Source organism: Otolemur garnettii, unplaced genomic scaffold, assembly GCF_000181295.1.
Source record: "Otolemur garnettii isolate 467f Iridium unplaced genomic scaffold, OtoGar3 scaffold00105, whole genome shotgun sequence".
In the NCBI taxonomy this organism is placed as follows: domain Eukaryota; kingdom Metazoa; phylum Chordata; class Mammalia; order Primates; family Galagidae; genus Otolemur; species Otolemur garnettii.
The window spans coordinates 1,564,475-1,578,065 of record NW_003852500.1 but is presented as its reverse complement, the minus strand read 5'-3'; the positions used below and the strand labels follow the sequence as shown (position 1 = coordinate 1,578,065).

At 45.9% G+C, this 13,591-nt stretch overlaps 1 protein-coding gene across 2 annotated transcripts in view; it reads left to right on the top strand.

The window, feature by feature from the left end:
- The first annotated feature begins 6,582 nt into the window (after positions 1 to 6,582).
- The window catches only part of CIB3 (calcium and integrin binding family member 3), an 8,615-nt gene continuing 1,606 nt past the window's right edge, over positions 6,583 to 13,591 (top strand). Inside the window, exons 1-5 of one of the 2 annotated variants that reach the window (XM_003796518.1) lie at positions 6,583 to 6,673; positions 6,900 to 6,934; positions 8,893 to 9,004; positions 10,333 to 10,480; positions 11,948 to 12,143. In XM_003796518.1, coding sequence (XP_003796566.1) covers positions 6,623 to 6,673; positions 6,900 to 6,934; positions 8,893 to 9,004; positions 10,333 to 10,480; positions 11,948 to 12,143 — 542 coding nt within the window. In that variant the 5' untranslated portion in view covers positions 6,583 to 6,622. The remainder of the gene's footprint in view (positions 6,674 to 6,899; positions 6,935 to 8,892; positions 9,005 to 10,332; positions 10,481 to 11,947; positions 12,144 to 13,591) is intronic. The other variant, XM_012809419.1, reaches the window with a different exon arrangement.

The window sequence follows — 13,591 nt, the reverse complement described above, 5'->3', positions numbered from 1 at the left end:
TTCCTAAAGTGAGAGTTCAGTCAGCTAGCTTGATGTCATTGCAAAGTTGACTAAAAAAATACACCTCCTGGATATTTAATTCCTTTACTGTGACACTATGGCACTCTACCGAGGGTGACAAAATTGCCAGGTGTTGGGTTGGGTGCCTGTAGTCCCAGCTACTTGGGGGGCTGAGGCAAGAGAATCGGTTAAGACCAAGAGTTTGAGGTTGCTGCGAGCTGTGACGTCACAGCACTCTATCCAGGTTGATAGCTTGAGGCTCTGTCTCAAAGTAAAACAAAATAAAAACCCAAAATATTCTTCAAAGCTTTTGTAACTTAATATCAATGGTTTTCTCTGATCGTAACATCTTGCAAAACTATACTAAGGTTTCAAAACCAGGATATTGACATTACCACATTACCCCAGCAAAGATACAGAATGATTCTGTCATCACAAAGGTTCCAATTGTTGCCCTTTTATTGGTATGCCTCCATTCCTGCACACTCACTGGCAATCAGCCATCTGTCCTCCATTTCTCTGATACTGTTTTAAGAATGTGACATAGGCTCGGCACCTGTAGCACAGTAGTTATGGCGCCAGCCACACACAGTAAGGCTGGCAGGTTTAAACCCGCCCGAGTCAGCCGCAACAACAACAACAACAACAAATAGCCAGGCGTTGTAGCAGGCACCTATAGTTCCAGCTTCTTGGGAAGCTGAGGCAAGAGAATCACTTAAGCCCAAGAGTTTGAGGCTGCCATGAGCTGTGACACCACAGCACTCTACTAAGGGCGACATAGTGAGATTCTGTCTCAAAAAAAAAAAAAAAGGAATATGACATAAATGGAATCATATACTATACAGCATGTTAGGATTGGCTTGCTTCCCCTCAACGTAATTCCCCAGAGGTTTTATACAAGTGTATGTATCCCTTTTATTACTGAATAGTAATTCTTAGATGTCATAGTAGTATTCTTGGATGATATGGGCGGATCAGTTTGCTCAACCTTTCACATGCGTGTGGTTTCCAGCTTGGGGCTCTCAACTTCTGTTGCAGGCTCTCGTGTGAACATAAATTTTCACTCCTTTGGAATTACACCAAAGTGCCACTGTTGGATGATGGGACAGTGCATGTGGTGGGTTAAATTGTTTTATTGTGATAAGAACACTAACATGAGGTCTAATTTTAAGTGTTATTCATTATGGTTAACTCTAGGTACAATGTTGTACAGCACGTCAGCTGAGCTTATTCAGCTTGCCTGACGGATACTTTATGCTGTCAATTAGTAGTAACTTCCCATTTGCTACTTTTCCCCATCCCCCGGCAAGTCCCTTTCCACTCTTCAATTCTACGAATTTGACTATTTTAGAACCTCATTTTATATGAATCATATAGTATTTGTCTTTCTTGGTGTGGCTTATTTCACTTAGCATAATGTCCTCAAGGTTCATCCATGTTGTCAAGTATTCTGAGATTTCCTTCTTTTTTAAAGCTGATTAGTATCCCATTGTTTACGTGCATGCGTGTGTGTGTGTGTGTGTGTGTGTGTGTGTGTGTGTGTGGTATACCATTCTGTCTTTCATTCATTTGTCAATAGACCTTTAGTTGTTTCCATGTCCAGGCTATTCTGAATAATGCTGCTGTGAACATGGGAATACTAATATTTCTTCAAGATCCTGATTTCAATTCCTTCAAATAAATTCCCAGAAGCAGGATTGCCAGATCACATGGTAGTTCTATTTTTAATTTTTTGTGGAACCTTCATACTGTTTCCCATAGCCGCTACACCATTTTGCCTTCCCACCAACAGTACAGGGGCTCCAGTCTTGACAACATGTTTACTGTTTTAAGTAGCCGTGAGGCGATATCTCATTGTGGTTTTGGTTTGCATTTCCATAATGGTTAATGATGTGCAGTATTGTTATGATTGCAAGTCTGTGCACTATAGCTTATATTATAAGGGGTATTGTTGCATATTGTTTACAGTAACAAAGGTGGAATCGATCCATACAAAGACAAAATTAATTTGTCTTATGTCATTAAGAATGATTTCTTGGAAATGCAAAATAACCACAAACCCATTATTGGAGCTGGAGTGTCAGAGAAACAGCCTCCGGTGACTGGCAGACGTGAGCAGCTAACTAATCATAGTGCTTGTAGAGTCCTTACCCAGTGCTAAATCTCCTTGCCCTCCTTCTACTACGTGAAGATTATTCCAGCCTCAGGGGTTTTTCGCCTGTTCTGTTCTCTGCCAGGAACTCTTTTCCTATTCAGCCTGTTCTCTCACTCACTTTCTTCCCGTCACTACTCAAATGCCAGCCTGGCAGAGTTTCTTTTCCTTTCCGATCTTTATAGCCTACCCTTATCTCTCTCAATCCCTGCTCTGTTTTATTTTTTGTAGGCCATTGGAATGTGAACTCCATGAGAGTTGGGGCCTGGTTTTGCTCACGATGTATTACCAAGACTTAGGACAGTGCCTGGCACACAGTAAGTGATCAATAATTAATTGTTGCTGGAGGGCCAGGATAGCCAAACCATCAGGTGTCTAATTAGGCATAGGAATCTGGACTTTAGTCGTGAAGCAATAGAGAGTAAGGAGACCTTTCTAATTAGTTTTGCTATTATTTTCATTTAAAAAATTGCAATAAAATTAAATTAACCTTTTTAGTGTAGAGTTCTATGAGTTTTGTGAAATGAATATAGCCTGCCATGTAACTGTTAAAATGGATTTAACCTAAAGCTGGCTCCATATCTTGCATCCCTGTATAGCAAATGTCAACCTAACTTTGTATGCAAACAGCTGCAACCTAACAAGGGTATATGTCTTACTTGTATAACCAATAGCTGAATCTCAGCCAATCACAGCAGTTGATCTTCAGCCAGTCACAGGCTGTCCACTGATGAGACCATGTCCTCATCAAGCAAATGTCTGACTGTTTTGTATGTCATTTATTTTTTTCTGTCTATGAATATTGCCTGCCCACATGGCTAGGGGTGCTTTTTAAATCTCTTCCGGTCCTGAGAGCTGCCCACTTGTGGGTCTGCTCAATATAGGTTTTTGAAAGTTTTATTATTTTTTTGAGACAGAGCCTCAGTGTTTTATTATTAATGAATTTATTATTATTATTATTATTTGGAGACAATCTCAAGCTGTTGCCCTGGGCAGAGTGCCATGATGTCATCATAGCTGACAGCAACCTCCAACTCTTGGGCTCAAGCAATCCTCTTGCCTCTGTTTTTCTATTTTTAGTAGAGATGGGGTCTCACTCTTGCTCAGGTTGGTCTCCAACTCCTGAGCTAAGGAATCTACCCTCTTTGACCTCTCAGAATGCTAGGATTACAGGCGTAAGCCATTGCGCCCAGTTGAAAATTTTTCTTTTAGTAAAACCAACACTGTTATCAAGATATAGAAAAGTCCCATCACCCCCCCCAAATTCCTTCTTTCTCCCATTCCCAGGGGAAGAGAAAGCAGATTCTGGACACTTCGTATAGTACATGTTGTCCTTGAGCATTCAGCATGTTGTCTTTGAGTTATGTGTCTTTTTATTGTTGAGTTACAAAAGTACTTTATATATTCTGAATATTAGTTCCTTATGAGATAGATGATTTGCAACTGGAGTCAGCTCTCCATATCCGTGAGATCTGCATCCATGAATTCAAAAAATCATAGATGGAAGATACTTGGAAACAAAATTTTTTAAAATACAGCCATAAAAATATTAAAGACAATTTAAATAGCTCTGTGGGGTGGCTTATGCCTGTAATCCTAAGAGTTTGAGACTGGCCTGAGCAAGAGCATGAGCCAGTCTCTACTAAAAATAGAGAAATTAGCCAGGCATTAATATGAGGATACAAATGATTAGGTTACAGTGCTTGTTAGTAAGGTCCCTGTTGTAGTTGTGTCCTGCACCCAGGAGGTGTGCCATATACACTGTTATGCCCTTTAGGTGTAAGCATAACACACTCCTTCCTATCACTCCTTCCCCTTTGGAAGATTTTATGAAGAAGATCCCATTGGCAAATTGCAGCAACACCAAAAATAAGTAAATGGCACCTCATCAAATGATGTCTGTTTTTAAAAAGTCCACTTTGGTGGGGAGTCTTTAAAGCCTGATCAGGGTCACATTTTAAGATGACTGTGTAGATTCGGGTAGAGGATGGTTTGATGAGGCTGTAACTGCAGAACCAGTTCAGTCTAGTTCAACTTTGGTTCAACTGTGCCAGTAAGAAAATGTAATGAAATGATGAGTTGTTTTTCAGTGCAACAGACCCCCTGGGTTGCAGGTCATGTAACCTGAGCATGCCCAGATGAACCAAGTGTGCCCAATTCATGACCCCAGCTCCAGCCATAAGGAAAAGTCAACCACAGGCGAAACAAAACCTAAATGCTTCGATTGAGGAGCAGGGACTGAGTTAAGAAGCTAAGGGTGCAGTACAGACTGAAGAGCCAAGGACCCACCATCCAGTCAGATCACTGCTTTCTCACATGACCCCAATCTGACCCAACAAGATTATGCCTTGCTGCAGCCTCTCATCTCCTCCCCTACCCCCATCCCTTACTCTTTGCATTACCCCAAACTCCAGCTTGGAAAGATAGATTTGAGCATTGCCTCCTGCTCTTTGCCAGTGGACTCACAACAAAATGTTTTCCTTTCTTGAAAGCTGTTGCCAAAATAGTGCCTTCTATGCATGTCAGGAAGTGAGCCTGCTGTTCAGTAACAAGGCTGAGGCAGGGAAATCTCCTGGACGTCTTCTGGTCCAGGCCTTAGAGAATGAGGATAAGGGAAGGGAAAGACTCAAGAATGGTTCAGAGGGTTGGGGTAATGGGGCTGCAAAGGGCTGATCAGGAGAGGAAAGTGGAAAGAGAGTACGAAAGACATAAAGAAGCAGGCTAATAACTTTAGACCCTCCCAGAAGGATCTTTGGTCTTCTTCTTTTTTTTTTTCTTTTTTAGATAGAGTCTCACTCTGTTGCCCTGCATAGAGTTCCATGGTGTCATAGCTCACAGCAACCTTAAACTCCTGGGCTCAAGAGATCCTCTTGCCTCCCAAGTATCTGGGACTACAGGTGCCCACTACAATGTCCAGCTAGCTTTTCTATTTTTAGTAGAGATGGGGATCTCACTCTTGCTCAGACTGGTCTTGAACTCCTGAGCTCAGGTGACCTACCTGCCTCAGCCTCCCAGAGTGCTAGGATTACAGGCATGAGCCACTGCTGGGCCTGGATCTTGGGTCTTAATAATGTTGGTAGCAGCTACATTGTATCTTCCTTCTCCCTGAGGATGCACAGTACACATTTGAATATTAAAGCCTCTGGCCAGGCATGGTGGCTCCCACCTGTAATCCCTATACTTTGAGAGGCTGGGGCAGGAGGATTACTTGAGGCCAGGAGTTCAAGACCAGCTTGGGTAACATAGTAAGATCTTGTCTCTACAAAAAAAAAAAAATTCTTTTTAGGCCAGTGTGGTGGCTGACACCTGTAATCCTAGCACTGTGGGAGGCTGAGGTGGTGGATTGCCTGAGCTCACTCGTTCGAGACCAGCTGAGCCAGAGTGAGACCCCATCTCTAAAAATGGCTGGGTGTTGTGGCGGGCATCTGTAGTCGCAGCTACTTGGGAGGCTGAGGCATGAGAATTGTTGAGCCCAAGAGTTTGAGGTTGCTGTGAGCTGTGACACCATAGCACTCTTCCGAAGGAGACGAAGTGAGACTCTTGTCTCAAAAAAAATATATTGTTTTTTTAATTATCTGCTGGGCATTGTGGCATGCACCTGTAGTCCTAACTTACTTAGGAGGCTAAGGTGGAAGGGTCACTTGAGCTTAAGAGCTCAGGACTGTAGTGAGCTGTGATTGCACCACTGTACTCCATCCTTGGACAATAGAGGGAAACCCTGATTCTTAAAAGAAGGAGAAGGAGGAGGAGGAGAGGCAGGGGGAGGCAGAGGGGGAGATGGAGAAGGAGAAGAAAGGCTCTGATAATTTCTGCAATAAAGAACTATCTGGTGTTCTTTAACCCGTTTCTCAAACTTAGAACTTGGATCATTTTTCTAAGTCTTGACATAATACTTATAATAATAATGATTAAAAACTCCAATGGACACCTCAGAACCTCATCCAGCTTGTTCATTGTTATGCTCCCAGTGCCTGGAATTGGCTCATAGTCAATGGTCAAATATTTTGTTATCTCATTAGATTCTCAGAAAGATCCTATGAGATAAGTAATAATTTCTTATCAGAAATGAGGTTCAGAGATGTCAACTAGCTTAACCAAGGCCACACAGCTAAAGGGCAGAGAGCTAGAATTTGAGCTGGGATGTGCCCACAGCCTTTCTGACACCCTGTCTATTTCTCAAAGGTGCCCCCTTCCCCTAGACTCACCTGGTGGTGGCAGATGTGGGCTCCCCACTGAGGGCTACTCCATGACCTCTTTGCCAGGGGACACATTCAAGCTGTTTCCCAGAGAGCACGGCTGTAACTTGAGTCTCAATCAGGCTGGGAGTGACGGTGCAGGTGGGCAGGTGACAGGCAGGGCAGGGAGATTTGCCCAGACACTGGTACACAGCAGCCTGGCAACCCAAACGTGTGGCCCTGAGGAGACTGGGGGCTTCAGGGGTCTATCCGGAGTGTGTGCTGTGTCCTCACTATGGGCAACAAGCAGACAGTCTTCACTCATGAGCAGCTGGAAGCATATCAGGTAGAGGGGACAGGATGGCCCTCCCCAGGCTTGACAGCTTTGGTTCTCAGGTCTGAGAAATGGGAAAATTATCTCTCCATCTGGGGTCACAGCCCGCCAGGGTTCCTGGTGTGGCTCTGTATGCAGTGGTGTCAGGCTATCGGTGTGGGTATGGGGTGGTGGGAGGAGGTGGGGAAATAATGCTCCAAAGGCAAGGTCTGGGTAAAGGCACCACATCTCTCCACAGGACTGTACGTTCTTCACAAGGAAGGAGATCATGAGGTCAGTCTGGGGAGGAGAGAGAAGGCCTGGAAACAACTTTCTGTTCATTGCTGGAGGATATTTGCAATTTGGTGGGACTTTAAAGTGCTAAAGGTGGGGCAGGAGGTCTTAGGCATGCCTATCGTCAGTTTCTAAGCTGATGATCTTGGCTTTTCTCCCAAGGGTGGCAGGGAGCCATGAAGAGTGTGTGAGGAGGGGAGAGACCAACCAACACATTAGAAAGACACCTCCTCCCAGGCCTATGTGGAGAGGCTGGGACTGGAGGCCAGGAGTCTAAGTGCAGAGTCCAGAGGCAGCTCTGGGGTGTGGGGTTAAAACCAAGGAGAGAGTGTGGGGCAAGGAGGTGGCCTGAGATGCCTGCAGATCCCTGGCATCAGACCAGCAAGATGGGCACAGGTGAGTATCCCACATCATCACTCAGACTGTGGGGCCATTGTCGAGAGGCCCTGACCCATGAACTTGGAGCTGTGAAACCCAATCTGGCTGGGGTTCAGCTGCAGAGTGACAGGGGCCAAGGCCCCAATTATGTGGTCACAAGGCATCCATTATTGATGGGCACACCTTTTGCCTGTGAGCCCCATTGTCTGGGTGAGGACAGCTTGTGGGGTCACCTTGGCCATCATGATCAGATTACTGTTGGGGAAACTGAGGCTCAGACAAAGGGCCAGACTGACCCTAAACCTGAGGGCAGATGCGCAGAGCCCCAGGGAGTCTGAAGGCTGACTTTTAGTCTGTCCCAAGCTTCTTGCTTATCAGATAGGATAACTGAGGCTCAGAAGGGGAAAGGTACTTGCTCAAGGTTACACAGAAGCCTAAACCCGGGGTAGTCTCTGAAAGGACCCAGATAGGAAACAGGGTGGTCAGGACTGAAGTACTAGGAGCCCCCTCACACCACCCAGTACCTAGTCTTTATATGACCAGGGGCTCCTGCCTCCCTCAGAGATGGTTCTTGGGCTTGGCACCTGTGGCTCAAGTGGCTAAGGCACCAGCCACATACACCTAAGGTGGTGGGTTTGAATCCAGCCCGGGCCAGCCAAAACAACAATGACGGCTGCAACGAAAAAATAGCCGGGCATTGTGGTGGGTGCCTGTGGTCCCAGCTACTTGGGAGGCTAAGGCAGGAGACTTGCTTGAGCCTAGGAGTTGGAGGTTGCTGTGAGCTGTGATGCCATGGCACTCTACCCAGGGGGATAGCTTGAGGCTCTGTCTCAAAAAAAAAAAAAAAAAAAAGAGATGGTTCTTGGCAGCTTGGGGACTTCGGATTCATCAAGAATGGTCTCCACAAGTCAGCTACTCAATGATGGTACAGCATCACCAGGTGGGGGCATTTAATGGGTGAGCTGGTCTTCTAATCTAGGTAGTGTGCATGGTATTCAGTGCTTTGCACAGTATCTTTCGTTTGTCCTTTAAAAAACCCCTGCATATTAGCTGTTTGCCTCTGCTCTGTCTCCCTTGAAGAACCTACCTTCTATTATAAAGGGAGGAAAGGAAAATGTGAGAATGGGGAGATCGTCAGAGTCAGGGTCTTGTCAGTAATGTAATGATTTCCAGATTTTGATGGGTTATCTAGAATTCTTGGAATGCTTACTGTGAAATGATTTGACCACAAACATCCTACCTTCTCCCAACTCCATCTGCCTGGTAAGCTCCTGCTCATACTTTAAAGCCCAGCACCAATGCCCCCTCCCTCAGGAAGCCCTTCTTCCTCCCTGGCTTGCTTTTCCCAGTTAGTTTCTCCTAGACTTCAGGTCCTCTCCCCACCCTGGCACTGGTTCCAGTGGGGTAGAAGTACCTGTGTCTGGCTCTGCTTCTTGAAGGCCAGGTCTAGGGCTGGTGGCTTTGGGGGATCTAGCACTCTTCTGTGTGGACTGAGTAGCTTCAAATGTGAGAAAGGAGGGATGAGTCTTTTGCTCTCTTCCTGCTTCCAGCCTTCCCCAGCTTTTCCCTCCCCACACCAGGCTCTTCTATCGCTACCAGGACCTGGCCCCTCAGCTCATCCCTCTGGACTACACCAGCTGCCCTGATGTGAAGGTCCCCTATGAGCTCATTGGCAGTATGCCTGAGTTGAAGGTATGCTTGAGGCATGAGACAAGTGGGGGGAAAATAGTAGTGATATCCTTCGTTGCATTCTTATGAGGGAGATTCTTCAATTATCCCCATCTTACAGATAAGAAAACTGAGGCTCACAGTGGTGACATTTGTTCATGGTCACACAGGTACAATGTGACAGAGACAGGATTAAAACTCAGAATTGGCTTGGCACCTGTAGCTCAGCGGCTAGGGCTCCAGTCACATACACCAGAGCTAGTGGGTTCAAATCCAGCCCGGGCCTATCAAACAACAATGACAACTATAGCCAAAAAATAGCCAGACATTATGGTAGGCACTGTAGTCCCAGCTACTCAGGAGGCTGAGGCAAGAGAATCACTTAAGCCCAGGAGTTGGAGGTTGCTGTGAGCTGTGACGCTGTATCACTCTACTGAGGGTGACATAGTGAGACTCTGTCTCAAAAAACAAACAAACAAACAACAACAACAAAAAACAGCCCTCAGAGTGGTTGGAGAGGGGGATGAAATGAGATAACATAGGCTGAAATGGGACAATACAGGTAATGCACTTAGGACAGGATGTATTGCATGCCAAGTACTCAGGCAACATTTGCTCTTTTTTTCATAATAAAAGCTGCTAAATGCAGATTCTGCTCACCTGGATGTTTGAAGCATGGTTTGTGCCTCCGAGAGGAACCTGGGTGGGGGGTGGTGAGTGACTGTGAGTTGGAATTACTTTATTGCAACTGAGAGAAACCTTATTCAAGAGGGACAAAACTGACTGGATCACCTGAACAAAACATCTAGGGCAGGAACTAGGGTCAGATGCAGCTGGAACCAGGGCCTTTGATGATGTGTGCTCAGGAATCTCCCTCCATCTCTCATCTCTTGCCAGGAAGAGGTTTCAGTCTCAGGCAGCCTCTCCTCTGAAGGTTTTGAAGGGAACCTTCAACCACCTAGCTTTATCTTCTGTTAGCTTTGCAACCAGCAGAAAGCAGGTCCCACCCTCCCAATTTTTCAGAAAAACATTCCAGGGCAGCCTCTGATTGGCCAGTTAGAGACACATGCCCATCCAGAGTCAATCACAGTTGCCAGGAGAATGGAAATCTCTGATTGGCCTCACCCGGATCACGTAGCTGCTTGTGGCTCTGGAAGTGAAGTCAGCCTTACTCAGACCACAGAGGCAGGGAGCAGAGTCCCCTAAATCCTGTTTAGGGACTGTGGGAGGGAGAAAGTCTTGCTGGAAGGTATTTGGAACTTTCCAGGAAGGTAGGTGTTGAGAGCGAAACCCTGTGGGCTCCCAGGGACACTGGTTAGAGGATGGACAGCCTCCTTCCTTTCTGTCCACAGGACAACCCCTTCCGCCAGAGGATTGCCCAGGTCTTCTCAGACGATGGAGATGGCCACATGACTCTCAACAACTTCCTAGATATGTTTTCTGTGATGAGTGAAATGGCTCCCCGTGACCTCAAGGCCTATTATGCTTTTAAAATTTATGGTGTGTGAATGGCCCCAGGGTGGAGTGGGGCATGAGAACCAGGTGTATCTCACCACAAATGTCACCCCATTGTCTTTGAGGCCTTGAGTGACCCTCTCCTCCACCCTGCCCTGGTACCTCCCTTCTCATTCCCTGGCTCACTCCATTCCAGCCACACTGACCTTGCTGTTTCCTGAATACACCAAACTCTTTCGGCCTCCAGGCTATATACCTGTATATATATATACAGTATATCTGTGCTATACTTTCTGACTGGAACACCTTTCCCTCAGCTCTTTCTTATCCTTGAAGCATTGGTAGAAAGTAGGCCCTGTTCCCAGCTACTCCCTGTCCACCATCCTATTTCTCTCCTAGCACTGGCCAGTGCACCTTAACACTGATTGCCACATTAGAAAAAAATATTTTCCTTTGGGGCCCACTTGGTACCTAAGGTACCCAAGGTAAAGAGACAAGTGAATTATATATGCTTCATGAGGCCCCAGGCTCAAAACCAGTGTAAGTTACATACATCTTACAGGCTAGTTAATGTGTTAATTTCTTATTCATTGATCTGTTCACTTCTTCTTCTTCTTCTTCTTTTTTTTTTTGAGACAGAACCTCAAGCTGTTGCCCTGGGTAGAGTGCCATAGCAACCTCAGGGCAACCTCCAACTCCTGGGCTTAAGCAATTCTCTTGCCTTGCCTCCCAAGTAGCTGGGACTACAAGCAATACCACAACGCCCAGCTATTTTTGTGTGTGTGTGTGTGTTTTAGTTTTCATTGTTGTTTTGGCAAGCCCAGGCTGGATTTGAACCTGCCAGCTCTGGTATATGTGGCTGGTGCCTTAGCTGTTTGAGCTACAGGCTCTGAGCCAATCTGTTCATTTCTTATTGACTTTCTGTCTGAGGAGACCCAAAGGTAGCACCACTATCTGTTTTCTTCATCATCTGTCTCCTGTCCCTGGCACATAGTAAGTGCTCAGTAAATATTTGTTGAATGAGTAAATGAAAGAAAAGCCATTGTCTCAGTGCCTGGTACCTAGTAGGCACTCAAGAGATACTTGTTGAGTGAGTGAATGAAAATTAATTATCATCCTACCTGACACATACTAGGTGATCAATAAATACCTGCTGAATAAACAAACGAATGCAGGTTATTACAGTGTTGAGCACACAGTAGGCACTCAATAACTACTGTGGTGTCTGGCACCTAGAAATACTTGTTGAGTTAGTGAATACATGAAAATCAATTATCATGGGCCCCCAAACAAATAGTGGGTGCTCAATACATTCTTGGTATATGAATAAATGAATGAACTCCCAGCAGGTCCTTACCCAATTCCAAGGCAAGATCCAGATTTTACTTCAGAATCTTGGGTGCCCTCCTAATGCCTCAGTTTCCTCCTCTGAAACATGGGAACAGGATATACCCACAGAGAGCCCACCTTGCCTGCCACCTGCTGTGTCTCCCCACCTATCCTGCTCCACAGACTTTAACAATGATGACTACATCTGTGCGTGGGATCTGGAGCAGACGGTGACCAAACTGACTCGGGGGGAGCTGAGCGCCGAGGAGGTGAGCCTGGTGTGTGAGAAGGTGCTGGACGAAGCTGATGGGGACCATGACGGGCGGCTGTCCCTGGAAGACTTTCAGAACATGATCTTGAGAGCACCTGACTTCCTCAGGTGACATTTCTCACCACCTTGCACTATCTATCCATTTCCATATCTGAAAGGTGCTCTGCTTGTGACAGTTCACAGATTCTGCTTGTAAATTTTCTTTGTTCATTTGCTTGTGACCTTGGAGAACTTTCTTAATTTCCCTGGTTTCAGTGTCTACATCTCTAAAATGGGGGTAATTCAGGATCCTGTAGGCACCCCTGTGGGTGGTTGCAGCTCCTTCAGCAAAGCAAAGCCCAGCCAGATTTCATCCCTCATTTCCTGAACAGTTTTTTGCACTGAACAGACTGTGCAACTGTCCTTGGCAGCCTTGGAGGAAAATCAGAGCCCCCGCTGCAGGGCTAATATCAAGGGTTAAATGAATTAATACAAAGGTTGGCAAAGTATGGCCAGCAGGCCACATCTGACCCAAGGCTTGATTTTGTGTCTCTTATGAGGTAAGAATGGTTTTTACTTTTTTTTCTTTTTGAGACAGAGTCTCACTTTGTCACCCTCAGTAGAGTGCTATGGTGTCACAGCTCACAGCAACCTCCAAATCTTGGACTTAAGTGATTCTCTTGCCTCAGCCTCCCAAGTAGCTGGGACTACAGGTGCCGCCACAATGCCCGGCTATTTTTTGTTGCAATTCTCATTGCTGTTTTAGCTGTTTGGGGCTGGGTTTGAACCCACCACCCTTGGTAAATGGGGCCAGTGCCCTACTCACTGAGCCACAGGCGCTGTCTGGTTTTTATTTATTTATTTTATTTATTTGAGACAGAGGCTCAAGCTATCCCCCTGGGTAGAGTGCCATGGCATCACTGCTCACAGCAACCTCCAACTCCTGGGCTCAAGCGAGTCTCCTGCCTTAGCCTCCCAAGTAGCTGGGACCACAGGCACCGAGCCAGGTTTTTATATTTTTAAATGCTTGGGAAAAAACCCCCAATATTCCATGACATGTGAGCATGATATGAAATTTAAATTTCTGTGCCTACAGTTTTATTGGCACACAGCCACACCCATTGTGTACATATTGTCCATGGCTGGTTTTGTGCTGCAACAGAAGAGTTGAGTCATGGTGCAAGATTAAGAATATCAGCTATTTGGCCCTTAATAGAAAAAAATTGAGCAGAGCCTGTGGCTCAAGGGGTAGGGCTCCATATACTGGAGGTGTCAGGTTCAAACCCCTTCCTGGCCAAAAACTGCAAAAAAAAAAATAAATAAAATAATAGAAAAAAGTTTGTTGATCTCCGAGAAGAGAATATTTAGGGCAGCATCTGGCACACAGTAGGTGTTCAATAATTGTGCACTATCACGGCTCGGCGCCTATAGCTCAACCGGCTAAGGCGCCAGCCACGTACACCTAAGGTGGAGGGTTCGAATCCCCATCCTGGACCCGCCAAACAACAGTGACGGCTGCAACCAAAAAATAGCCGGGCGTTGTGGCGGGCGCCTGTGGTCCCAGCTACTTGGGAGGC